Below are 27,414 nucleotides of genomic sequence, written 5' to 3'. Positions count from 1 at the left end.
GAGAAAATTAAGACACTTAAAATTTGGGTACTTTAGACATATTATATACAATCTTGGAACCACATTTTCAGTAGGATATCACAGAAAGGGACGCAAGAGTTTAAACAAACATGTGAAAGGGAACTGCTTCCTACAGCGAATGGATTGGTAAACAGGTTATAGATTAAATACAACCAGCAAAAACTAGTGGGGAAATAAGATAGCCCAGTGATTATGGCCATAAGAAAAAGGTAGTAGATTTAGATTCAATTAAACAAAAATCAGCTTAGCAATTGGATTTGAATTCTAAATTTGAAGGGTAATGAGGAATTAACTGATATTTCACTCAGGAAAGCTAAGTGTCACAACCAGCTCACTGGCTACATTCCACAAGATTTTCATCAGTATAACCAAGTACAGCAAACCCTCAAGTCAGGTCCGAGCTTTATGATTTGACCTGTGTATTTCTTCGGCTAGTGCATGCTCTAGCTCTAACAGCACTAAGATTTCAAGACAGCATAATAATGCTTCTAGGTGCACACAGAGCCAGAATAATTGACTACACATTGTAAGAAACGTTTGACATGTTCTGCAAATTTTGCCATTTAAGCACCACTTTAAACATTAATTTACCTACTTGTATCTGATAATACCTGTCCTTTAGTTATCTCTCAACAATGCAGCTGACTGAATTTTTTTTTTGCTTCTAATCTTGAAACATCACTGATGCAAACTTAACCAATGGACATACAGCAAAATTAATCTTGGCTCATAAAATGTTGCACTGTAGTATTTAGGAACAAGATGAAGCGACTGGCTTCAATTCTAATTAGTGAAGTGCTTAGCCGTCATCAAAGTGGAATTATGATCACTCAATGTTTCTTAAAATAGCAGCAAGATGTTGGACAATCTCCACCTTTAATTCTAGTTCAGCAGCCATTGAATATTTAAAACAGCCTAATGCCATTGACAAGTTCATTATGGTAAATTCCTGTCTCTGGTATTTTATATGTATTACAGTCAAGTTACAACATTAACACCTCTCTGATCCAAGGGTTAAAAGTGCAACCAAGCAATGTCCCACTTGCCAGATACAAGGAATTCACTTAAAAAACAAAACAGAAATTTGAACATACTTAAAAATCCCTAGTATAGCAGACTCTTGAACCTACAAGGTTCTCAGTCTGTGAACTGGAAACATTTTAAAAACGGGGGGAAAAAAATCACAGTATTTAGCTTATAACGTTAATCTGATCTCCACATTATTTAGACCCCTATATCCAGCAAATAGCACTTTGCTTTCAAGTCAAATACAATCACAATACACATCATGTTATTAAAAAGAGATATTAAAAAGGGCCTTCACCAAACTTGCTACAAGTTTGGGGACAGAGAAATCCAACAGCCACGAAAAGCTGTGAAAGCCCCTGAAAAGGAATAAAATGAAATCTGACTTGCCTCAGACTGAGAGGACAATAAGATTCAGCCACAGCCTGTCCCATGGCAGGGCTACAGGAAGAAGAAATAAATTCCAATTTTAGCATCACGTCAGGGTGGTCAATTCTACATCCATAACCATGCATTCACTCCACAATCTTTCCAGAAAGATTCTTAAAAAATTTATTTAAGCAAAAAAACTGTAGATGCTGGAAGAATGGGAAATGCTAGAAATACTCAGCAGGTCAGTCAACACCTGTTGAGAGAGGAACTTCGTGTTTTAGGGTATTACAAAGTCATTTATCTGAAACAACATACTTTCTTTCTCCCCACTGGAGCTACCTAACCTGCTGAGTATTTCCAACTGATTTTTCACATTTAATTTTACTGACCTACATTGTGCCACAAAATATGAAGTTAAAACACTTAATGGGCTACTACACAACATGCAGAGAGATTACAAGGATATGCAGAATAGTTTGTTCCAGAAACATAATCAGTAATATCCCCCTGCAATACAGTTACCTTTATTTTGGTATTAAATCACAGCAACATGCAGCGGTACAAACCTTGATGCAGTGATCCACAGCTGGTCATGAATAAAGCGACATTAATGTTTCCATCAAGTTTTATTACAATAAGCTTTACAACAGTACAGAAATTTGGTATGCCCTATTTATGTTCAAAATGGTTTTGATAAGCCCTGTATCTGGCTGGATGTGGGGCACGTTCAACGTTACATAATCAAAAAGCAACTGAAACAGATATTTGGGACTGAAACAAGAAACGACACCAGAAGCCCTCACCAAACAACGTTGGGGACACCAAAGTCCAACAGCACTTAATGTGCTGTGAAGGCCTCATTTCTGATTTTAATTCAAAAGCAAATTTACAGAACTTGCCTTTAAAAGGTGGTACTGTATGTTCATGTAACTCCAGCGCCTTCAATTTTTTTTTATATAAACGGACCACATTTATTATACTTCACTTCTAAAAACCTAGATGAAACACGAGAAAAGAAACTATACAACATGAATTACAATAACACTGGGAGGGTGGGGTGTGGGGAAGGGGAAAGGAAAGAGAAAATACTCCCACAGAGTTTTGCTTTTCAAGAGTACAATTTTCTTTTCCCCCACTAGAGATGAAACATGAACAGCGTGTCCCAGTGTTCAGCAAGTTTTTTTGGTGGTCATCATTTAGCAGGCAGGAAGAGGTTTACCAGTTTTTCTTAAAAAAAATTGTTAAAGTCACTGAAGCTTGTCTAGTTAACAGCAAGTTGAGAAAAGGTTGAATCTCCAAACCTATTTATGTAGGTAGAGCAGCTTCAGTAACGCCCCCCCTGCGACATTACTGGGGGCCTCATTCCCGACATTCCCATTGGCGGCCGAGGGGGTCCACCCTGGTAAGGAGGCACCATCGGAGGTCCCTGTCCATATGGAGGCATGCCACCAGGGAGGTATCCTGGCATTCCCTGGGGAGGGCCACCAAACTGACCTGAAAATAAAGATATACGAGAACATTAAGTATAAACCTGCCCCATTAAATATGGTACATTAACTCAATTCACGGCTTAAAAATGACCATGGTTCTGAACACAGTCTGAATTCCCAGTGCACGAAGCATGAGATAACCTCACAAGAATATCCATGTTTGAAAAGGGAAAACTTGAAAAGTAAAAGTCCTCGCTCAAAGAAAGTTAACAGAAATTCAACCTGAACTGTTGCACCATTGATAAAAATGACAAGTAACCCCCCCCCACCCCCCCCCCCCACTTCACTCCTCCTATTCTCACACAACAATCAGCTTCTAGCTAGCTGGGGTGCCATGGTGGCTGGCATAAGTTAGTGTAATACTTTACAGTGCCAGCAACCTGGACTCAATTCTGCCGCAGTCTGTCGGGAGTTTGTATGCTCTCCCCATCATCAGCTTCATCCCACATTCCAGACTCGCAGGTTACTAGACTGTCACGGGCTCATTAAGCTGCAAGGGCTGTGGTATATCAACCTTTGGATTCCTGCCCTCAATTTATGTCCTGCCCTTATTGTACAGGATTTATTACATCTAACCTTTCCCAGCTCTGTTGGAAGATCAATCCAAGATTTAACTATCTCTTCACACACATGCTGCTAAGCTCCAGTCCTCTGCCAAGTATTTACAATCAGAGGGCAAGTATAAAACAAAAACAGACCCCTTTAATGCCTGTGGTAACCTATTTTATTTATCAAATATCCTTTCAACAGCACTTAACTACCATGTTCTACTATTCATACTTGAGTCAATTTATCATGGCCAGTTAACCCACTATTATCCACACTTCTTTTTTCCAAAATACACTGGCATAGTAGTGGAGCCATACGTGCAACGTTCTCCTGTGCCAACGACCAGCCATCAGGATTTAACTCCCTTTGCTGCAAGTTCTCCCCGTCACTGCATGGGTTTCCTCCCATATTCTAATGACACACAGCTTAGGGTTAGGATTAGTTAAGTTGTGGACATACTATGTTGGCACCAGAAATATGGCAACACTTGTGGCTGCCCCCAGCACATTCTCAGACTATTGGCCTTGATACAAACTAAGCATTTCACTGTATGTTTTGATGTACATGTGACAAATAAAGTTAATCATTTAAAAAGTCTTTATCCAAAGCACCAGGAGAGAAAACCACGTGGTCACGGAGAACCTGCCGACTCCACACTGCATTAAACCCAATGGAGCTGCAAGTCACAAGCATTCTCTGTCAAACACTGACATTCTGTTCTATTTAAAAATTTCTACTTGGATGAGGTACAATGACCATTGACCTATCTGGGAAAGGTTGAGTCAACTTTCTAAAACATTGTGATCAGATGAGATTTAAAATAAAGTGGTCAAAGCGATAAGGCTAAATAAATGCTTCCATCTGGTGTGTCATTTACTTGGTCATCACACAACTAGTGGAAACAAAAACAGTTGTTACACACACATTGAGGGGGTGCATGGCCTGTAAAGTGAGACAAAGGTAAATCTAATGCCAGTATAATCAGAGAAGTGTTGACAAGGATGTCAACACAACCTTCTTTGCAAAAGTTAGTCTAACTGGAAAAAAACGGATGCCATAAATAACCTAAATGCCTATCACTTACAGTTATCATGATCTCTGCATTTGGCACCACTAAGCATTATTAGAACCCAAAGATGTGATTTATTTTAACCTGGAGGTGGCATGGGAGGTCGCATTGCTGTTTGCTGAGGAGGCATTCCTTGTTGTGGTGGCATCATGCCGGCCATTGGCCCGACAGGTGGCGGCCCCATTGCTGCCTGGCCTTGCCGTGGGATGTTACGCTGGTACTTTGGAAACTGGGCTCTCCTTTCCTCCTGAAGGGCAGAAGAAAGAAAATTGCAAAGGCAACGTTAATTTTTCCCATACAAATGACAATAACTCTGACAAGAATCTGTTACTGAATTTATATCTGTGCAGCAGGTAAGCTAACATATCGTTAATACAATTCTAGAATGACCCATACTTACCAATGATATATCCTCATCTGGATGGATCAACTTACTAGTTGCACTAGTTGTGGTTAGAGTAGCAGGCTTACTAGTAACAGGGATGGCTGGCTTGGCTGTGGTGCTATTTGATGTGCTCGTTGCAGTAGCTGTAGACTGAGTGTAGGCTGGGAATGTGGGCTTTGGAGGCTCTGCAGTAGTAACAGGTGTGCTGCTCAAAGGTTTAAAATCCGTACCCACAGGTCCGGAGACAGATGGCTGGCTCTGTTGAATCAACAAGAATTATGTTAACAACAAATCTAAAATAAAGAGGAAAAAAAACTGAAGCCACAAGCAAAGCAGATTAATTTTCCAAATCACATGCTATTCTCAGAATGAAGGTTTACAAGTTTTAATTGAGTCATACAGCACTACAGCACAGAAACATGCCCATTGGGTCTTCTAGTCAAAATCGCTCTCATAATCAGAATTAATGTCAGTGTCAAGAGAAAGGCTACAAAAATGTACTTACTAAGAGATAAAACATGGTAACTGGCTCAATGAGCCCACACCACCTAACTACACGTGACCAATTAACCTACTAACCTATACGCTTTGAAATGTGGGAGGAAACTGGAGCATTGGGAGAAAACTGTTGTCACAGGGAGAAAGAACAAACTCCTTACAGACAGCGGCAGCAATTAAACCCAGGGAACTGGTGCTGTAATATGTTACTCTAACCACTATGCTACCATGCTTTTTTTCTGAAGGACAGATTTTCTGATTCAATTTAAACTGGCAAACCTTCAACAGACTCTGCATCATATAAAGCTGAAAGATGTGTGTTTTGATTATGTTTTAAAAAAAATATAAGATGCTAGATCTAGAAAGTAGTACAGCACACTACACCGGATTGACATTGCACAGCCCATACACAACTCCGGAAGCCTCTAAAGCTAGTGTAAATGCATGCTGAAATGTTATCCTGCATGTGAAGCACTGTGAATTAGTCTAACACCGGAATAGATAGTGACTCCCTGCGTACTTGTGCTGCACTAGGAAACAGAGGCTTAGAGGAAGTTGAGAGGTTGGCTGAATTGGATGAAGCTGTAGTGGAGGTTGTAGTTGTGCTTGACACACGGGTCCCCATCTGAAGCACAAAAAGAGCAGACAGTGAAAATCCTCAATAACTGCCAGTACTTGACACTGCTAAAAGGATAATTGTCAGAAATTCAAAGTGTTAAAACCCAGAGGAACTGCAATTTCCAATAAATATTTTGCTACTTATCCCAAATAAACTCATTCCTAGCATCCCCACCCCCAAAAAAAACATATCAGGAACAGAATTAGGACATCCAGCCCATTGAGTCTTCTCTGCCATTCCATCATGGGTGATTTATTTTCCCACCTAACCCCACCTATAGAACATAGAACATAGAATAGTACAGCACAGTACAGGCCCTTCGGCCCACATTGTTGTGCCGACCTTCAAACCCTGCCTCCCATATAATCCCCCACCTTAAATTCCTCCATATACCTGTCTAGTAGTCTCTTAAATTTCACGAGTGTATCTGCCTCCACCACTCACTCAGGCAGTACATTCCACGCACCAAACACTCTGAATAAAAAACCTTCCTCTAATATCCCCCTTGAACTTCCCACCCCTTACTTTAAAGCCATGAGCAATGGTGCCCTGGAGAAGAGGCGCTGGCTATCCACTCTATCTATTCCTCTTATTATCTTGTACACCTCTATCATGTCTCCTCTCATCCTCCTCCTCTCCAAAGAGTAAAGTCCTAGCTCCCTTAATCTCTGATCATAATCTCTAAACCGGGCAGCATCCTGGTAAATCTCCTCTGTACCCTTTCCAATGCTTCCACATCCCTCCTATAGTGAGGCGACCAGAACTGGACACAGTACTCCAAGTGTGGCCTAACCAGAGTTTTATAGAGCTGCATCAGTACCTCGCGACTCTTAAACTCTACCCCTCGACTTATGAAAGCTAACACCCCATAAGCTTTCTTAACTACCCTATCTACCTGTGAGGCAACTTTCAGGGATCTATGGACATGCACTCCCAGGTCCCTCTGCTCCTCCACACTACCAAGTATCCTGCCATTACTTTGTACTCTGCCTTGGAGTCTGTCCTTCCAAAGTGTACCACCTCACACTTCTCCAGATTGAACTCCATCTGCCACTTCTCAGCCCACTTCTGCATCCTATCAATGTCTCTCTGCAATCTTCAACAATCCTCCACACTATCTACAACACCACCAACCTTTGTGTCATCTGCAAACTTGCCAACCCACCCTTCTACCCCCACATCCAGGTCGTTAATAAAAATCACGAAAAGTAGAGGTCCAGAACCGATCCCTGTGGGACGCAAGTAGTCACAACCCTCCAATCCGAATGTACTCCCTCTACCACGACCCTCTGCCTTCTGCAGGCAAGCCAATTCTGAATCCACCTGGCCAAACTTCCCTGGGTCCCATGCCTTCTGACTTTCTGAATAAGCCTACTGTGTGGAACCTTGTCAAAGACCTTTCTAAAATCCATATAGATCACATCCACTGCACTACCCTCATCTATATGCCTGATCACCTCCTCAAAGGACTCTATCAGGCTTGTTAGACATGATCTGCCCTTCACAAAGCCATGCTGACTGTCCCTGATCAGACCATGATTCTCTAAATGCCCATAGATCCTATCTCTAAGAATCTTTTCCAACAGCTTTCCCACCACAGATGTAAGGGTCACTGGTCTATAATTACCCAGACTATCCCTACTACCTTTTTTGAACAAGGGGACAACACTCGCCACCCTCCAATCCTCCAGTACCATTCCCGTAGACGAGGACATAAAGATCCTAGCCAGAGGCTCAGCAACCTCTTCCCTCGCCTCATGGAGCAGCCTGGGGAATATTCCGTCAGGCCCAGGGGACTTATCCGTCCTAATGTATTTTAATAACTCCAACACCTCCTCTGCCTTAATATCAACATGCCTCAGAACATCAACCTCACTCATATTGTCCTCACCATCATTAAGTTCCCTCTCATTGGTGAATACCGAAGAGAAGTATTCACTGAGGACCTCACTCACTTCCACAGCCTCCAGGCACATCTCACCTTTATCTCCAATCGGTCCTACCTTCACTCCTGTCATCCTTTTGTTCTTCACATAATTGAAGAATGCCTTGGGGTTTTCCTTTACCCTACTCGCCAAGCCCTTCTCATGCCCCCTTCTTAAGCTCCTTTCTTGCTACCCTATATTCCTCAATAGACCCATCTGATCCTTGCTTCCTAAACCTCATGTATGCTGCCTTCTTCCACCTGACTAGATTGTCCACCTCACTTGTCACCCATGGTTCCTTCACCCTACCATTCTTCATCTTCCTCACCAGGACAAATTTATCCCTAACATCCTGCAAGAGATCTGTAAACATCGACCACATGTCCATAGTACATTTCCCTGCAAAAACATCATCCCAATTCACAGCTGCAAGTTCTAGCCTTGTAGCCTCATAATTTGCTCTTCCCCAATTAAAGATTTTCCTATCCTCTCTGATTCTATCCTTTTCCATGATAATGCTGAAGGCCAGGGAGCGGTGGTCACTGTCCCCCAGATGCTCACCCACTGAGAGATCTGTGACCTGACCCTGTTCGTTACCTAATACTCGATCTAGTAGGGCATTCCCCCTAGTCGGCCTGTCAACATTCTGTGATAGGAATCCGTCCTGGACACTCTTAACAAACTCTGCCCCATCCAAACCCTTGGAACTAATCAGGTGCCAATCAATATTAGGGAAGTTAAAGTCACCCATGATAACAACCCCGTTATTTTTGCACCTTTCCAAAATCTGACTCCCAATCTGCTCCTTGGTATTTCTGCTGCTACCAGGGGGCCTATAGAATACTCCCAATAGAGTAACTGTTCCCTTCCTGTTCCTGACTTCCATCCATACTGACCAAAAGAGTCACTTTCCCCCTTAACCTTCGACACTTTTACTAATCAGAACCATCAACCTCCACTATAACCAATTAGTTGGCCTCCACAGGCATCTTTAGCAAATAACCGTCACCGTCTGGCTAAAGAAATTTCTCATCTCTGCCCTAAAGGGATGTCCTTGTATTCTAAGGCTGTGAACTTTCTATTTGAAACACCCTCTACATAACCACTCCAATCAGATTTTTCAACATTCATTAAATTTCAGCGAGTACAGGACCAATTTCCTTTCGTCCTCAGTACCATTCTCATAAACAATCTTTGAACCCTCTCCAATGTCAGCATATTCCTTTTTTAATAGGGCACCCAAATCTGCTCAAAAATACAAATATAGTCTGACCAATGCCTATAAAGCCTCAACGTTACTTCCTGCTTTTATGTCCTAGTCCTCTCAAAAGGATCCTCAATACTGCATTTGCCCGCCTTACTATCTAATCCACCAGCAAGTTAATCTTCAGGGAAGCTGCACTCCAAGTCCCTTTGCTACTCAATTTCTGAATTAACTCACCATTTAGAAAATGGTCTACACCTTTAATATTTCTATCAATAAGTGCATGACCATATACCTCCCTACCCTGAATTCCATCTGCAAATGTAACAGAATGATTACATGACAAGTAAACGGGGTACCATAACACAGATAGCAATCACTTACTTGCCCAGCACTTGGGAAGAGAGGCTTTGCAATGGGGGGCTGTGGACCAGGTCCAGGTAGTGGTGCTCTACTGGGTACACCAGGTGCAACTACAGGTTGTGACTGAGTCATGGACGGACCTCCTGGACGTGGAACAGGTGGTGGCATACCTACAGCAGTAAACAAAAAGTTAATTTACAAACCATCTATGCTACTCAACTGATACAAGTTATTTAATATACCTGTATTGATACAGTTTCCTATTATTCAACTGATTATTAACTCAAAACCGATAGGTGTTAGGTAACTAATAAGACAATCAATAGGCTTTAAATTATGTTCAAACACTAACTGGTTAATTCATAAAACAATGAAACCATAAAATTCAGCTGTAAGTCTGCTTTAAGAGATGCCAAATAAGATTCTAAGTAATTCCTATTTAATACACAAACTCCTGTAACGAGTGAAAGCACAGCAGAAAAAAAACACCAAAATTTCATTGAAAGATAGAACTCTGACTACCGGTTATGAAAGTTCAGAGTATTCAAGTGAATTCCATGTGAATGCTATTGCTCCACCAATTAAACAAACACTTCTGTTAATAAAACTTAATTAACAACAATAGATACAATTGATAAAAGGAAAATTATCATACCACACCTTAAGCAACATACAGTGACACTAAAATTCAGAGTCAGGTTTGATTCACATAGCAGGCGCAAAGTCTGCAGTAATTCAGCAGACCTAATTACAAGACTTTACAATGCCATTTGATAATTTAAATCAGAATTTAACATTAGAAGTGCACATCTATACGATCTGCACACATTTTTTGCTTAAGTTCTAATTCTTATTCTAGCCACTTCTCATTTCTGTCCATTGGTGGTGTAGAATTTATTCTGTGAACCCCATAATGGAAGGATAAGAAAGCTTTAGAGTGGACGCTGAGGAGATCTACCATGATGCTACGTGGATGAGAGCATGTCTGATGAGGATTGGTTGAGCAGACTAGGGGTTTTCTATTTGGAGCAAAGGAGGATGAGAGATGACTTGATAGAGGTGTACAAGCTGATAAGAGGCATAGTTCTGAATGGAGAGGCACAGACTTTTTCACAAGGCAGAAATACTAATACAAGGCATAATTTTAAGGTGATTGGAGGAATATATAGGGGGAATGTCAGAGGTAATTTCACCCTCCCCCAAAGTAGTTGGTGCATTGAATGCCCTGCAATGAGTGGTATTAGAGGCAGATATATTAGGGACATTTAACTCTTAGATAGGCATATGGATGAAAGATAAATGGGAGCTATGTGGGATGGAAACATTAGATTGATTTTAGAGTCAGTTAAAAGGTCAGCACAACATCATGGGCCAATGGGTCTGCATTGTTCTATGTTCTTTGCCAAATAAAGCAAACAAGTATTAGTTATTCATGTAAGTGCCAGAAAGTAACTTTCTGAAGGTATTGTTATACATTGTGTTAATGTTTAAAATAATTATTCTCTACAATACAGACCTAAGTTGCCACCAGCCATTTTCAAATACCCACCAGGGTGCATGCCTGGCATCATGGGTGGCATTCCTGGTCCTGGTGGCATCATTCCACCCATAGGCATCATTCTGTGAACAAAAAGAAAAAATAAAAATTACAACAGCCAAAAACAGCGCAGCTTGGCAGGAGAATGGTACAGCCTCACAACTCCCAGGTTTAATCCCTACCTCCCAAAGATAGGCTGATTGGTAAATCTACTGGCTACCCCAGTGGAATTGTAATATTACTGTCACATGTACTGAGGTACAGTGAAAAACTTGTCTTGCATACTGTCCTTACAAATTAATCCATTGATGTGGAACAATAACAGAAAGCTGAATAAAGTTGCATAAAAGTGTTGTGCAGGTAGACAACAAGGTGCAAGATCATAACGAGAGAGACTGTGAGGTCAAGAGTCCATCTTATTGTACTGACGAAGCATTCAATAAACTTAAGACAGCAGGATAGAAACTGTCCTTGAAGCCGATGGCACATGGTTTCAGGGTTTTCTATCTTCTTCCTGATGGGAGAGGGGAAAAAGAGAGAATAACTGGGGTGAGCTGGGCCTTTGTCTATAAACCTTTGTCTATAACTTGCTGCCTTAGTAAAGCAGCCAGCGTAACGAGGCTAGTTTCCAGTATGTGCTGAGCTGTGCACACAATATTCTGCAGTTTCTTGGGTCATGGGCAGAGCCATTGTTGTAGCAAGCATTATGCATTCAAGTAAGATACATTCTATGGTGCATTGATAAAAATTGTTACAGATTGATAGGGACATGCCAAATTCCTTTAGTCTCCTGAGAAAATAGAGGTGTTGGTGTATTTTCGTCTTTGTGACTGAACCAAGAGAAGCTATTGGTGACTTTTATTCCTAGGAACTGGAAGCTCGCGACCATCTCTGCCTCAGGACCACCAACGTAGACAGCAGCATGTACACTGGTCCTGGTCCCCTTCCTGAAGTCAATAACTAATTCCTTTGTTGTGCTGACAGTGAAGGAAAGGCTGTTGTCATGACACCATCTTACTAAGCTCTGTATCTCCTTCCTGTACTCCAACTCATTGTTACGTGAGACACAATCCACTATGGTGGTATCACCTGCAAACTTGTGGATGGAGTAAGAGCAGCATTCAGCCACACAGCGATGAGTGTACAGGGAGTCGATCGGGGGTGAGAATGCAATCTTGAGCACCAGAGTTGAGAATACTCACAGTGGAGGCGTTGCTGCTCATTCCTTACTGACAAGCATCCAGTTGCAGAGGGAAGTGTCGACTCCCAAATCTGAGTTTGGCAATGAATTTGCTTGTAGTTATACTATTAGTGGTGGAGTTGTAATCAATTACCAATAGTCTAATGTTGGTGTATTTATTGTCCAGATACTGCAGAGAGATGAGATCAAGGCTAGGGAGATGGTCACAAACAACAGGAATTCTGCAGATGCTGGAAATTCAAGCAACACACATCAAAGCAGGCAGCATCTCTAGGAAGAGGTACAGTCCACGTTTCAGGCCGAGATCCTTCGTCAAGACTAACTGAAGGAAGAGTTAGTAAGAGATTTGAAAGTGGGAGGGGGAGGGGAGATCCAAAATGATAGGAGAAGACAAGAGGGAGAGGGATGGAGCCAAGAGCTGGACAGGTGATTGGCAAAGGGGATATGAGAGGATCATGGGACAGGAGGTCCGGGGAGAAAGACGGGGGGGGGGGGGGGACCCAGAGGATGGGCAAGTGGTAGAGTCAGAGGGACAGAGGGAGAAAAAGGTGTGTATAAAAATAAATAACAGATGGGGTACGAGGGGGAGGTGGGGCATTAGCGGAAGTTAGAGAAGTCAATGTTCATGCCATCAGGTTGGAGGCTACCCAGACAGAATGCAAGGTGTTGTTCCTCCAACCTGAGTGTGGCTTCATCTTTACAGTAGAGGAGGCCGTGGATAGACATGTCAGAATGGGCGTGGGATGTGGAATTAAAATGTGTGGCCACTGGGAGATCCTGCTTTCTCTGGCGGAACCTCCAACCTCCAACGGGATCCCACCACTAAGCACATCTTCCCCCCCCACTCTGCTTTCCGCAGGGATCGCTCCCTACGCAACTCCCTTGTCCATTCGTCCCCCCCATCCCTCCCCACTGATCTCCCTCCTGGCACTTATCCCTGTAAGCGGAACAAGTGCTACACATGCCCTTACACTTCCTCCTTTACCACCATTCAGGGCCCCAGACAGTCCTTCCAGGTGAGGCGACACTTCACCTGTGAGTCGGCTGGGGTGATATACTGCCTCCGGTGCTCCTGATGTGGCCTTCTATATATTGGTGAGACTCGACGCAGACTGGGAGACTGCTTTGCTGAACATCTACGCTCTGTCCGCCAGAGAAAACAGGATCTCCCAGTAGCCACACATTTTAATTCCACATCCCATTCCCATTCTGACATGTCCATCCACGGCCTCCTCTACTGTAAAGATGAAGCCACACTCAGGTTGGAGGAACAACACCTTACATTCCATCTGGGTAGCCTCCAACCTGATGGCATGAACATCGACTTCTCTAACTTCTGCTAATGCCCCACCTCCCCCTCGTACCTCATCCGTTATTTATTTATATACACACATTCTTTCTCTCACTCTCCTTTTTCTCCCTCTGTCCCTCTGACTATACCCCTTGCCCATCCTCTGGGTCCCCCCCCCCTCCATCTTTCTCCCCAGTCCTCCTGTTCCATGATCCTCTCATATCCCTTTTGCCTATCACCTGTCCAGCTCTTGGCTCCATCCCTCCCCCTCCTGTCTTCTCCTATCATTTTGGATCTCCCCCTCCCCCTCCAACTTTCAAATCTCTTACTAGCTCTTCCTTCAGTTAGTCCTGACGAAGGGTCTCGGCCTGAAACGTCGACTGTACCTCTTCCTAGAGATGCTGCCTGGCCTGCTGCATTCACCAGCAACTTTGATGTGTGTTGTTAGGGAGATGGTGTCCACCAATGACCCATTTTGATGGTAGATGAACTAAAGTGCACTGAAGTTGTCTTGGGAGGTTGGAGTTGATGTGTACCATGACCAACTTCTCAAAACAGTTTACGACGGTGGATGTCAGAGCCACTGAGTGGTAGTCATTAAGGCACATCACTTTGTTTTTCTTTAAGAATCAACAGCTACAGAAAAATTAAAGGATGGTACTGCTCCATGACACAAGATTAGAAAAGAACAGGTATCTGCTGAATTTATTTAGTAAATTCAACCTATTAAAAACTATGGTCTCAGAGTCTTGTTAGCTGTTAAATGATGTAAATGATGTGTCCAAAGTGAAAGTGCTGAGCAGCAGATGACAGCCAGTGTTTCTGATCTTGACATCAACCAACTCTAACTAGAAGTGCATGTGGGAACTGTTGAATAAAACTGGCAGGCTTCAGCGACGAAATACCACTGATATTCTATTGAAACCCAGGAGACAAACACGACGAAGTCACATACTATAGAAGTACAAAGACACACACTATAGAAACAAGCTACAAATTGCTGAGAAAGCACGTGACTACAAGAAACCACAGAGTTGCAGATACAGCTCAGCACTTCACCTCTAAGGACTGTCGACACTTCTCACGGCCTCAGTAAAGTAGCCAGCACATTGAAAAACTCCATCCAGCCCAGTCTTCCTCTCCTATCCCATTGGGCAGGAGATACAAAAGCCTGAAAGCACATACTACCAGGCTCAAGGATAGCTTCTCAGTGCACTGTTATCAGCCTTAGCCTCACAATCTACTTCATTATGATCTTACACTTTTATCATTTACCTGCGTTATACTTGTTTGGTAGATTTTATATTTTATTCTGCATTGTTATTGTTTTACCTTATTCTAGCTCAATGCACTGTGTAATGATTTGATCTATACGAACAGCATGCAAAACAAGATTTTTACTGTATCTTGGTACATGTGACAATAACAAACCAAACACAAATGAATTTGTTGAGATAATCAGATAATTAGAAGGGTGCACTTACTTTCACCACGATGTCTTGGGAGCAGGACCATTTTACAGCCCAGTGAAAAGAAGGCAATATACTGCTTAGATTTAAAACATCTTACAGAAACCATAGAAAACCTACAGCACAATACAGGCCCTTCGGCCCACAATGCTGTGCCGAACACGTACTTACTTTAGAAGTTACCTTGGGTTACCCATAGACCACTATTTTTCTGAGCTCCGTGTACCTATCCAGAAGTCTCTTAAAAGACCCTATTGTATCTGCCTCCACCATCACCGGCAGCCCATTCCATGCACTCACCACTCTCTGTGTAAAAAAAACTTACCCCTGACATCTCCTCCGTACCTACTTCCAAGCACCTTAAAACTGTGCCCTCTCACATTAGCCATTCCAGCCCTCAGAAAAAGCCTCTGACTATCCACATGATCAATGCCTCTCATCATCTTATACACCTCTATCAGGTCACCTCTCATCCTCCATCACTCCAAGGAGAAAAGGCCAAGTTCAATCAACCTATTCTCATAAGGCATGCTCCCCAATCCAGGCAACATCCTTGTAAATCTCCTCTGCACCCTTTCTATAGTTTCCACAGCCTTCCTGTAGTGAAGTGGCCACAGTACTCCAAGTGGAATCTGACTAGGGTCCGATATAGCTGTAACATTATCTCTTGGCTCTTGAACTCAATCCCATAGTTGATGAAGGCCAATACACCGTATGCCTTCTTAATCACACAGTCAACCTGCACAGCAGCTTCGAGTGTCCTATGGACATGGACCCCAAGATCCCTCTCCACACTGCTAAGTCTTACCATTAATATTATTTTCTGCCATCATATTTGACTTATCAAAATTAACCACCTCACATTTATCTGGGTTGAACTCCATCTGCCACTTCTCAGCCCAGTTTCACATCCTATCAATGTCTCGCTGTAACCTCTGACAACCCTCCACACTATCCACAACACCACCAACCTTTGAGTCATCAGCAAATTTACTACCCATCCCTCCACTTCCTCATCCAGGTCATTTATAAAAATCACAAAGAGTCGGGGTCCCAGAAAAGATATCTGAGGCACATCACTGGACACCAACCTCCATGCAGAAAATGACCCGTCTATAACCACCCTTTGCCTTCTGTGGGCAAGCCAATTCTGGATTTACAAAGCAAGGTCCCCTTGGATCTCATGCCTCCTTACTTTCTCAATAAGCTTTGCATGGGGTACCTTGTCAAGTGCCTTGATGAAATCATATACACTACATCTACTGCTCTACCTACCTTCAACGTGTTTAGTCACATCCTCAAAATATCCAATCAGGCTGATAAGGCACGACCTGCCTTTGACAAGGCCATGCTGACTATTCCTCATCATATTATACCTCTCCAAATGTTCATAAATCCTGCCTCTCAGGATCTTCTCCATCAACTTACCAAGAACTGAGTCACTGATCTATAATTTCCTGGGCTATCTCTACTCCCTTTCTTGAATAAGGTAACAACATCCGCAATCCTCCAAAACCTCTCCCATCCCCAATGATGATGCTCATTGCCAGAGGCTCAACAATTTCCTCTCTCATCTCCCACAGTAGCCTGGGGTATATCTCGATCGGTCCTACTGTCTTATCCAACTTGATGCTTTCCAAAAGTTCCAGCACATCCTCTTTCTTAATGTCTATAAGCTCAAGCTTTTCAGTCCACTGTAAGTCATTCCTACAATCGCCAAGGTCCTTTTCCATAGTGAATACTGAAGCAAATTATTCATTAATTACCTCTGCTATCTCCTCCAGTCCCACACACTTTTCCACTGTCACACTTGATTGGTCTTATTCTCTCACATCTTATCCTCTTGCTCTTCACATACTTGTAGAATGCCTTGGAGTTTCCTTAATCTTGCTTGCCAGCACCTTCTCATGGCCCCTTCTGACTCTCCTAATTTCATTCTTAAAACTCCTTCTTGCTAGCCTTATAATTTTCTAGATCTCTATCACTTGAACCTTTTGTAAGCTTTTCTTTTCTTCTTGACTAGATTTTCAAAAGCCTTTGTGCACCATAGTTCCTGTACCCTACCATCCTTTCCGTCTCATTGGAACGTACCTATGCAGAACACCACGCAAATATCCCCTAAACATTTGCCACATTTCTGTTGTACATTTTCCTGAGAACATCTGTTCCCAAGTTATGCTTCCAAGTTCCTGCCTGATAGGTTCACATTTCCCCTTACTCCAATTAAATGCTTTCCTAACTTGTCTGTTCCTATACCTCTCCAATGCTATGGTAAAGGAGAAGGAATTGTGATCACTCAATCTTTTAAAACTGATCAGAACAGCGAAATAAAAGCAAAGCACTGACCCTGGAGGCATTCCTGGCATCACTGGGGGCATCCCTGGCATCATAGGAGGAACACCTGGTACCACTGGTGGCACTCCTGCAAAGGAAAAGAAATTCAACCATGTAAAAACTGTAACACGAGGAAATCTGCAGATGCTGGAAATTCAAGTAACACACACAAACTGCTGGTGGAACGCAGAAGGCCAGGCAACATCTATAGGAAGAAGTACAGTCAACGTTTCGGGCCAAGACCCTTCGTCAGGACTAACTGAAATAAGAGATAGCAAGAGATTTGAAAGTGGGAGGGGGAGGGGGAGATCCAAAATTATAGAAGACAGGAGGGAGAGAGATGGACCTAAGAGCTGGAAAGTTGATTGGCAAAAGGGATACACCATTACAAAAACAGTATTCACCATTAATCTAAAACCACTAGAGGGTTTCGTTACCTTGCTTGGATGGTTTATCACAGAAATCCTAAACCCCGAGTTAGAAACTAATTGCACATCGAATCTCTCATGGCAAAAGCAGTCAGTAAGGAATGGCCAAGACGCCTTTAAGCTCATTGCTTCAAAAAAACTACCAGATGCACTTGGGAAGTAAATTAAATCAAGGAGCCCTCATAACTTCTGTAAATTCCAGGCGCAACTCCTCTATGAGTGGAACTACCAGAGGGACAGGAGGAACATCTGACACCACTGGTGGTAACTACAGATTAAATGAAATTCAATCATGTCAACATCAAACGTCAATACAGAGTACTCTCCTCTCCTTATCAAATTCCTTCCTCTTCAGCCCTTTACCTCTTCTATCTATGCCCTCCCAGCTTCATAATTCACCACCCCTCACCCATCATCCTTTATATTCTGGCTTCTTTCCCCTTCTTTTCCAGTCCTGGCCCAAAGCAATGACTGTTCCTCTCCATAGATGCTGCCTGACCTGCTGAGTTCCTCCCGCATTCTGTATGCTGTACACCAGATTCCTAGCATTTATAGAATCTCAAGTTTATAATATAGAACACCTGCGGTGTGGTACTGACATTAAAATACAAGCCACTTTATTCTACAAGAAGTGTACCATTCATGTGACTGCAAGACCACGTTTATACAATGGAAATAATCAATTCCTATGAAAGAGCCAAGCGGCTCACCTGGAGGAATTCCTGGTGCTCCCGGTGCGTTGTGTATGGTGGACTGGTTCATATTTGAAATGAAGTTCTGCGGTTGCTGTGCTCCTTGCTGCTGGTACGAAGTCCCGGCTTCTGAGTCTTCCTCATCAAACTCATCAGAATCATCATCTTTCTGCTTCTTCTTCTGACTTTCAGCTGGTGGAAGATGTAGAAGTTTAATTGCACCCGAAAGAGCATGGTTGTAAGATCAGCCATTGGGATTATAATCAGAATGAACCTTTCCTCCAAATGTTTTTCTTTGACAGTGTTCTCCAGTAGGAGACAGGAGCATTCAATCAAATCATAAGATACCTTCATTGTTGGAAAGTCTGGACAATGAAGCCATTGGATTAGATTAAAACACATACAAAAAAGAAACAGGACAGGACTTTGTCCTGTAGCTATAATTCAACCCTCAACCCCCACCCACTGCCCAGAGACAATGCTAACATATCCACCTTCATCCATCAGCCACACTGTAATCAATTAAAAAGTAAATGCATCAGTGAACATTACTTGCAGATCTGAAAGTTAAATATCTATTTTGAAATGGCATTAACAAAAACTTAATTGCTAGATCAGGCATGTCTGTAATCTGCAGCATATTAGCTAGAATATCCAGCATTGCAAACACCAAGGTTAACAATCTGTAACCTGACTGAGAAAGTATGATCAGAGCAATCAAGATGATCTTTCGTACTTAGATGGATGTGTAAATTTCTAGGATACTGACACTGTAACATCACGGGAGATAAACAAAAACAGTTTGCCAAAAGACAAAAGTGGAAACAGATTAAGTTGAAAACTGACAAATTTATCTTCTAATATCTGGATACAGCAATTTCTCACCATCTAAAAAAATCATGGTACTCAAAATCATAAAGTATGTTTGTAACTGGTTCAATAAGGAGAAAGGCAAGGCAGGGAATGCTGTACTGTTGAAAATGCGCTGCTTATGAAGAATATTTCACAAGCCTGTTCATCTGACTAGTCAAAAAAAGGATTATAGTAGCTTGGCCAATATCGATTTATGGTTCAAAAGCAGAATTGTTACATTTTGTTTGTGAAACATTTCTGTACACAAATTATTCACTGAGTATCAAAATTTGATTTGATATACAAACGTGATTCAATGGCTCTGAAGTAATTTAGTACATCAGTCAGAATCAGATTTATTATTAATGTCTTACTGAGTGAAATTTCTTTTATTGCTGTAGCACTGTCGTGCTAAGACAAAATCAGGATAAATGACAAAATAAGTAAATGGTAATGGAACCTTTTGACTTCTATCAGCTGGCAGTATACAGCATCCAAGCAAATTTATTGCACTGATTAAGAACATTTCTCCTGCAGTAGAGTTCAAAATGTTTCATCTCCTTGTTCCTGTTCAATATCTTCTGCTAGAATCTACACAATTTGGCATCAAAACAGATGCAGCATTTACAATCACAACTCAGATGTGAAGTGCTTTTCCAGACATTAGAACAGCAAATACATTTCACTGTTCATTATGGACCTGCGCAGTAAATAAATGTTATTTTGTTTTTCATTTGTGTGAAACATTTGCATAATAAAATATAAACTGAGAATTAATCCCACATCAAAGTTGCTGGTGAACGCAGCAGGCCAGGCAGCATCTCTAGGAAGAGGTGCAGTCGACGTCTCAGGCCAAGACCCTTCGTCAGGACTAACTGAAGGAAGAGTGAGTAAGGGATTTGAAAGTTGGAAGGGGAGGGGGAGATCCAAAATGATAGGAGAAGACAGGAGGGGGAGGGATAGAGCCAAGAGCTGGACAGGTGATTGGCAAAAGGGGATACGAGAGGATCATGGGACAGGAGGTCCGGGAAGAAAGATGGGGGGGGAGGGGGACCCAGAGGATGGGCAAGAGGTATATTCAGAGGGACAGAGGGAGAAAAAGGAGAGTGAGAGAAAGAATGTATGCATAAAAATGAGTAACAGATGGGATACGGGGGGGAGGTGGGGCCTTAGCGGAAGTTAGAGAAGTCGATGTTCATGCCATCAGGTTGGAGGCTACCCAGATGGAATATAAGGTGTTGTTCCTCCAACCTGAGTGTGGCTTCATCTTTACAGTAGAGGAGGCCGTGGATGGACATGTCAGAATGGGAATGGGATGTGGAATTAAACTGTGTGGCCACTGGGAGATCCTGCTTTCACTGCTGAACATCTACGCTCTGTCCGCCAGAGAAAGCAGGATCTCCCAGTGGCCACACATTTTAATTCCACATCCCATTCCCATTCTGACATGTCCATCCACGGCCTCCTCTACTGTAAAGATGAAGCCACACTCAGGTTGGAGGAACAACACCTTATATTCCGTCTGGGTAGCCTCCAACCTGATGGCATGAACATCGACTTCTCTAACTTCCGCTAAGGCCCCACCTCCCCCTCGTATCCCATCTGTTACTCATTTTTATGCACACATTCTTTCTCTCACTCTCCTTTTTCTCCCTCTGTCCCTCTGAATATACCTCTTGCCCATCCTCTGGGTCTCCCCCCCCCTTGTCTTTCTTCCCGGATCTCCTGTCCCATGATCCTCTCGTATCCCCTTTTGCCTATCACCTGTCCAGCTCTTGGCTCTATCCCTCCCCTTCCTGTCTTCTCCTATCATTTTGGATCTCCCCCTCCCCCTCCAACTTTCAAATCCCTTACTCACTCTTCCTTCAGTTAGTCCTGACGAAGGGTCTCGGCCTGAAACGTCGACTGCACCTCTTCCTACAGATGCTGCCTGGCCTGCTGCGTTCACCAGCAACTTTGATGTGTGTTGCTTGAATTTCCAGCATCTGCAGAATTCCTGTTGTTTGAGAATTAATCCCGTCAGGAAAGAGAAAATTGCTGGAGGAAAGACTTATAGATCCTTATAGATCAAGAAATTATGACACCACAGATATTTACCCTGAGTCTTCTGTTCAAGAAGGCGTCTCCTCTCCTCCATATCCTTTTCTGGAATGCCCTCCATTCCATAAATTTCCAGCTCTATGTCTGTTCTTCCTGGGATAGCATTTGGGACTGCATCTATTGTTTCCTTGTGAACCTACAAGGCCAAAATAATCCTTGACGTTTCAAAAGTTCAAAATACAATGAACACTTTAATGCAATAAGATCTTCAATTTACAGATTAAAATCTAATTCACAGAGCAACTCCAGAAACATTGATAAGCATTGGAACAGCACAGAACATTTGACTTCAGGTCCATTCAACTGAAATTTTCTCCATCATCATACTTAAACAATGTTCCACTTGAATATATCCTTTTCTCAACTAGAAGTTATAAATTTGCTCTATTTTCCTTACAGACATTGCACTATGCATCAAAACACCCATAGGCAAAAGACTATCTCTTGAATCCTGCCTCCAATTCTTTTTAGCAATCAACTGAAAATACTGTTCTCCAGTCACTGACCATTCCTCCCACCCCAATGTGGGTATTATTTATCTTTAGTTACCTATGTAAGAGCTGAGAAGATCATCGGGGTCTCTCTTCCCACCATTACAGACATTTACACCACACGCTGCATCCATAAAGCAAACAGTATTATGAAGGACCCCATGCACCCCTCATACAAACTCTTCTCCCTCCTGCCATCTGGCAAAAGGCACCGAAGTATTCAGGCTCTCACGACCAGACTATGTAACAGTTTCTTCCCCCAAGCCATCAGACTCCTCAATACCCAGAGCCTGGACTGACACCAACCTACTGTCCTCTACTGTGCCTATTGTCTTGTTTATAATTTATTGCAATGCCTGCACTGTTTTGTGCACTTTATGCAGTCCTGGGTAGGTCTGTAGTCTAGGGTAGTTTTTGTGTTGTTTTACGTAGTTCAGTGTAGTTTTTGTATTGTTTCATGTAGCACCATGGTCCTGAAAAACGTTGTCTTGTTTCTATTGTGTACTGTACCAGCAGTTATGGCCGAAACGACAATAAAAAGTGACTTGACTTACAACATGATGATTTAACACATTTACAGTCTGCTCATTAACCTCTTCCACGTAATGGAGACCCTCCTTCCCTGCCCGCCCTCAGTCACATAAAAATAATCATTGAAAGTTGTATCGATCTGTATGCTTTATGTTAAAGCAGTTACAGTTATTTCTAAAAACAGAAAGGACAGCAAAGCAATATAAAGCAATATCAAAACCATCTGTTATACTGCCTTTAAAGCTCAGTATAACAAAATCAAACAACAGTTCTGAACAGTCACTGAATATTTGATAAGCATCTCAGTATCAGCTGTACCCAGTAAAAATTCCTACAGCGTTGTAACCATGTAATAAAAATGTACTTTCCTTGGAGATCTATGTAGCAGTGGCCTGTCTGAACTGGAATGTTTAATGTACAAGCCTCAAATAGCAAGGATAAACAGTACAGGTTGAATACCCCTTATCCAAAATTGCAAAATTCAAGAACTTCCAAAGTCTGAAATTTTTTGAGTACTGCATGACGTCAACAATGGAAAATTCCACAAGATACCAGGAAGGTCCCCAGGCAATGCACAGGTCTTTGTGCACCAGACAGAAGTGATCTCACATATGTAACGAACAGAAATTAATGAGAAAATAGTAAAACACTGCATAAAGCCAAAAATGAAGATCTCGATCGCATATCGCCAGTACGACGCTTAGCAAGCAGTATGCTGATCATGAAACAAGCAAAGATCTGTCACGATGAACTGAAAACTGAAGGTAAATCAGCAGGCTTGTTGCAGAAATGTTAGAAAAGGCACAGCATTAAATTTTTTAAAGCATCTGCTGATCACAAAAATCTAGCACAAGTCCACGATGCTGATTGCTTTTATACCTTACATAACACCAATACATTTTATAGTGTCACTGTAACCTACTAGGCATTGTAGTTAGAGACAGTCTGCCATTTGTTGTTGTTCAACAGCTGATTCAGATAGTCTCCTGATGCTGCTTTTGTTACCCTGAATATATTATATTAACAGTATGGAAAAAAATTTACTGTAGTGTGTGATGAACAAGTGTAAAATAAACACCGCTTGCCATAAATTCAGAGTCAGAAATTATGCTGATCCCAAGGTATCTCATTACAATACTGTACAAAAGTCTTAGGCACCCTAGCTATATATACTTCCAGTCCCAAGCATTTTGGATAATGGGTATTCAACCAGTATTAGTTTAATTTGTACAAAAGTATTCTCAGGAGTGGATTAAAAAATTCCTCATTAAGAATTAAAATAGACTAATCTTCACCCCTCTGCCATACAAAAATAGCAGTGGGCAAGTCAAGTAACTAAAATACCAAAGCAGTATTCTTCCCTCTAAAAAATCAAAATCCCATTCCATCGTCACAGTCGAACCAAACACCTATTTTAATGTCAACTTTAGAAATTTTAAATCAGAACAACAATTGGTCACATGGGTGTAATTGGGCAACACATTGTAACCATGCTGTACTTCTAAATTTAAATAAATTGTGTCCAGAAATAAATGAATGCAAATTAAGAAACATATCCATTTTCATTCATCAACAAATACATGAAGATTTGGAGGTAAATCTACAAATTAAAAGGGATATGAACAATGACCCACTGTAAGGCAGGGTGTGTCTGATTTACAATGAATGATACTTTAGTCACATTAAGAAATTAAATGGCTGCACCTTATTTTATAAGTCTGAGTACCCAATTCCATATAATTAAATGTTTTTATTTTTCACCCAGCACATGGATATTTTTATCTACTGATTGACCATATTTTGAAACTGATCATAGGATGGGGGTTGCAAAATCTAGATTTAAGGATGTGTTTATTCAGTAACACTAGATTTAAAGCTTACAATTCAAATATCTATGACAATGACACTAAGTCAATTTGAACATTATCATTTTGATTATGTCAGTAAATAAAACAGAACCTACCTGCATACAGTGAATTGCAAGTCCAGGACCTGTATACAACTTTTTGTGGCAAATATGACATTTGAAATGTTTTGCTTTCTGGTGCTGAATAAGAATCTTCTCATCATCAAAGTCCCTGTTGCAGTACCTAAACAGCTACAGTTAAGGCAAAAAGCCCACCTGCTCTTAAAGGTACAAATACAACACCAAGCACCACGAAATTGCTTGACTACAGTGAACTATAGTTAAACATTTTAAAATATATAAGGAATACACTTTTTGCCATAAGAATGGTAAATATCACCATTAGAGAGTTGTGAGTGTGGGACCAGCTACCAGTGCAAATGGTGCATGCAAGCTCAATTTCAATGTTTAAGAGAAATTTGGATAGGTATGGATAGCCCTCCAGATTAATAGATGTTTTATTTTGTCATCCTTGAGCCTGTAAGTGAATTGCCTCCTTCGATACTTAATGGCTCTGTGGTTCTCCCTGGTACCCTGGGGTCCACTCACTGCAGGTCACTGGAAATGGTTAGACAGACTCGAAATGGCTGAAGGGTCTTTGACTTCTAAATAGTTGATCACACATAAGACAATGGTTGGATTACTCCTGATCCTAATTCTATTTATTTATTTAAACGCAAGGGGGGGTTTTTTGGCCATCGCTATCAAACTAAAAGTCACTTCACCTCATTTTTTTGAGAAGTACAAAAAAAATCACTAGTCCTACAAAACAAGAGACATTTCAAAATCTTAAAGGTGAAGGTTGACCCCAGGGTACCAGAGGAAACCACAGAACCGTTAAATATTAAAGGAAACAATTTACTTACAGACTCAAGGATGACAAAACAAAACGTACAGGACACACAAGAGTCTGGGCGTGTAGTGCCGGAAATCTGGAACAACACATAAAACACGGAGGAACTCAGCGGGTCAGGCAGCATCTGTGAAGGGAAATGGACATTCAACGTCTCGGAAAGGTCGAGACCTTTCAGTCCAGACATCGACAGTCCATTTCCCTCCACTGGTGCTGCCTGATCCGCTGAGTTCCTCCCAGCGCTTCATGTGTCATTTACACCAGGTAGGTGGAGAGCAGCCAGACCACATGGTAGACTTTAATAAAGTCTTCTTTCACCTTCACCAGTCAAGGACACGCTAAGAAATCCTCCACAGGGCAGGAAAACAACCCGCCGCCATTTTATCGGGGCTGCTTGGTCCCAAAGACGCACATGGTCAGAATGAGGTTTTATTGTCATTGACATACGCCGTGCGTACGTTGTTCTGCGGTAGCAGGTCGGTATAACGACTAGAAGTTTAAAAAATACATTTTAAAACTGCAGCTAAAGTTAACAGTCAGAGGTCCAGCCACAGAGAATTACGGCAGTAAGGGTACCCACCCTCCCCGGCCTACACCAGGGCCAGACGGAGGTCGGCCCTCGGCGCCAGCACCGACCCGCCGCCCTTTGTCCACCCGCTCGGCCGGCCGACGTGCTCCTAATGGCGGCCCCAGCCCGCCTCACACCCACAGCGCACAAAGCACCGCAAGGATACCAGCACCACGGCTTCATCTGCTTCTTCTTCTTACGGCCCATCCTGAGGAGGGAGTTCTAGTGTTTAAGCGACGGCGGAGGCGGACAGGGTTCAGACGAAGTTGATCTCAAAGCCGGAGACGACAACACCGCAGCAACAACACAACAAAATGGCGCCGTGCCGCGGCTCGGATCCCACCTCGCAACGTCCGGCCTCGGGATTGGCTGCTCTACGGAGCAGTATCCTAGGCCGTGGGAGGGGGAGGGGGAGGGCGGAGAGGGTAAGGGGAGGTGAAGGAGGATGATGGGGAAGGGGAAGAGGGTGAGGGGATGCTGGGTAAGGGGGTGAAGGGAGGAGGGGAAGTGGAAGAAGAGGGAGAGGGGAGGAAGGGGAAGTGGAAGAGGGGGTAGGAGAGGAAGAGGAGGGAAAAGAAGGTGAAGAGGGGGTAGGAGATGAGGGTGAAGATAGGGTAGGGGAGGAGGGAGAGGAAGGTGAAAGGGGTAGGGGAGGAGGGAAAGGAAGGTGAACAGGGGAAAGGAAGGAGGAGGGGAAGAGGAGGTGGAAGAGGGAGAAGAAGGTGGAGGGGGTAGGGGAGGGAGAAGAAGGTGGAGGGTGGAGGGGGTAGGGGAGGGAGAAGAAGGTGGAGGGGGTAGGGGAGGGAGAAGAAGGTGGAGGGGGTAGGGGAGGGAGAGCAAGGTGAAGAGGGGGTAGGGGAGGGAGAGGAAGGTGAAGAGGGGGTAGGGGAGGAGGGAGAGGAAGGTGAAGAGGGGGTAGGGGAGGAGGGAGAGGAAGGTGAAGAGGGGGTAGGGGAGGAGGGAGAGGAAGGTGAAGAGGCGGTAGGGGAGGAGGGAGAGGAAGGTGAAGGGTAGGGGAGGAGGGAGAGGAAGGTGAAGAGGGGGTAGGGGAGGAGGGAGAGGAAGGTGAAGAAGGGTAGGGGAGGAGGGAGAGGAAGGTGAAGACGGGTAGGGGAGGAGGGAGAGGAAGGTGAAGAGGGGGTGGGGAGGAGGGAGAAGAAGATGAAGAAAGGGAAAGGAAGGGGAAGAGGGGAGTAGGGCGAGGAAAGGTAAGAGGGAGAGGAAGGACGAGATGGGTGTCCCTGTGTTTGGGGGTTTTTGATGATGGGTGTTGCCTTCTGTAATTATATACAGGGTTGTGGTGAGACCGTGCCTGGAGTACTATGTGCGGATCAGGTCTCTAAGGAAAGAATGTCCTGATTCTTGTTCCTAGAATTAGGGATTCTGATCATGCAAACTGGGTTTAAGGTCATGTTTCATACTTATAGGGCTTTATGAATAGATTGAAGGAGATGTTCCCCTGGCTGTTGTGAGTACCGCTTGTCACTGTCTCAAAATAAGGATTGGCCATTCAAGTTCAAGGTTAATTAACATATGGCCATTCATGAGTATAACCAAACGAAGTAGCCCAGGGCCAAGGTGCAAAACACATTACCAACAGCACATAGCACGTATGTTTACGATTTCAGCAAAACGTGTAG

At 42.9% G+C, this 27,414-nt stretch overlaps 1 protein-coding gene across 4 annotated transcripts; it reads right to left on the bottom strand.

Moving 5' to 3' along the window:
• Positions 1 to 1,581: 1,581 nt before the first annotated feature.
• LOC140187294 (BUB3-interacting and GLEBS motif-containing protein ZNF207-like) lies at positions 1,582 to 26,135 on the bottom strand. Of its 4 annotated transcripts, none has more exons than XM_072242454.1 (11): positions 25,941 to 26,135; positions 24,411 to 24,537; positions 21,423 to 21,561; positions 18,492 to 18,665; positions 17,366 to 17,441; positions 11,038 to 11,141; positions 9,543 to 9,691; positions 5,931 to 6,035; positions 4,928 to 5,170; positions 4,612 to 4,774; positions 1,582 to 2,913 (listed from the first exon to the last, which is right to left on the bottom strand). In XM_072242454.1, exons 1-11 carry the CDS (start codon positions 25,979 to 25,981, stop codon positions 2,744 to 2,746), a joined length of 1,491 nt encoding a protein of 496 aa, XP_072098555.1. In that variant the 5' UTR covers positions 25,982 to 26,135; the 3' UTR covers positions 1,582 to 2,743. The 4 variants fall into 4 exon arrangements, with proteins under 4 accessions (XP_072098555.1, XP_072098556.1, XP_072098557.1 ...); XM_072242455.1 differs by having other exon boundaries at positions 11,071 to 11,141; XM_072242456.1 differs by lacking the exon at positions 5,931 to 6,035 and having other exon boundaries at positions 25,941 to 26,134.
• Positions 26,136 to 27,414: the final 1,279 nt, after the last annotated feature.

This window comes from Mobula birostris, chromosome 24 (genome assembly GCF_030028105.1).
Source record: "Mobula birostris isolate sMobBir1 chromosome 24, sMobBir1.hap1, whole genome shotgun sequence".
NCBI classification, from domain to species: Eukaryota; Metazoa; Chordata; class Chondrichthyes; order Myliobatiformes; family Myliobatidae; genus Mobula; species Mobula birostris.
This window is presented reverse-complemented; position numbering and strand designations above follow the sequence as displayed.

What these genes read in the sequence shown, in the direction of transcription:
- LOC140187294 (XM_072242454.1), bottom strand. Translation starts at nt 25,981, where the DNA reads ATGGGCCGTAAGAAGAAGAAGCAGATGAAGCCGTGGTGCTG. An exon ending in ATGCCAGGAATGCCTCCAGG is followed by an intron (nt 11,142 to 17,365) that starts GTCAGTGCTTTG and finishes TTTTGTTCACAG; the next exon opens with AATGATGCCTATGGGTGGAA. An exon ending in CAGATGAGGATATATCATTG is followed by an intron (nt 4,775 to 4,927) that starts GTAAGTATGGGT and finishes TCTGCCCTTCAG; the next exon opens with GAGGAAAGGAGAGCCCAGTT.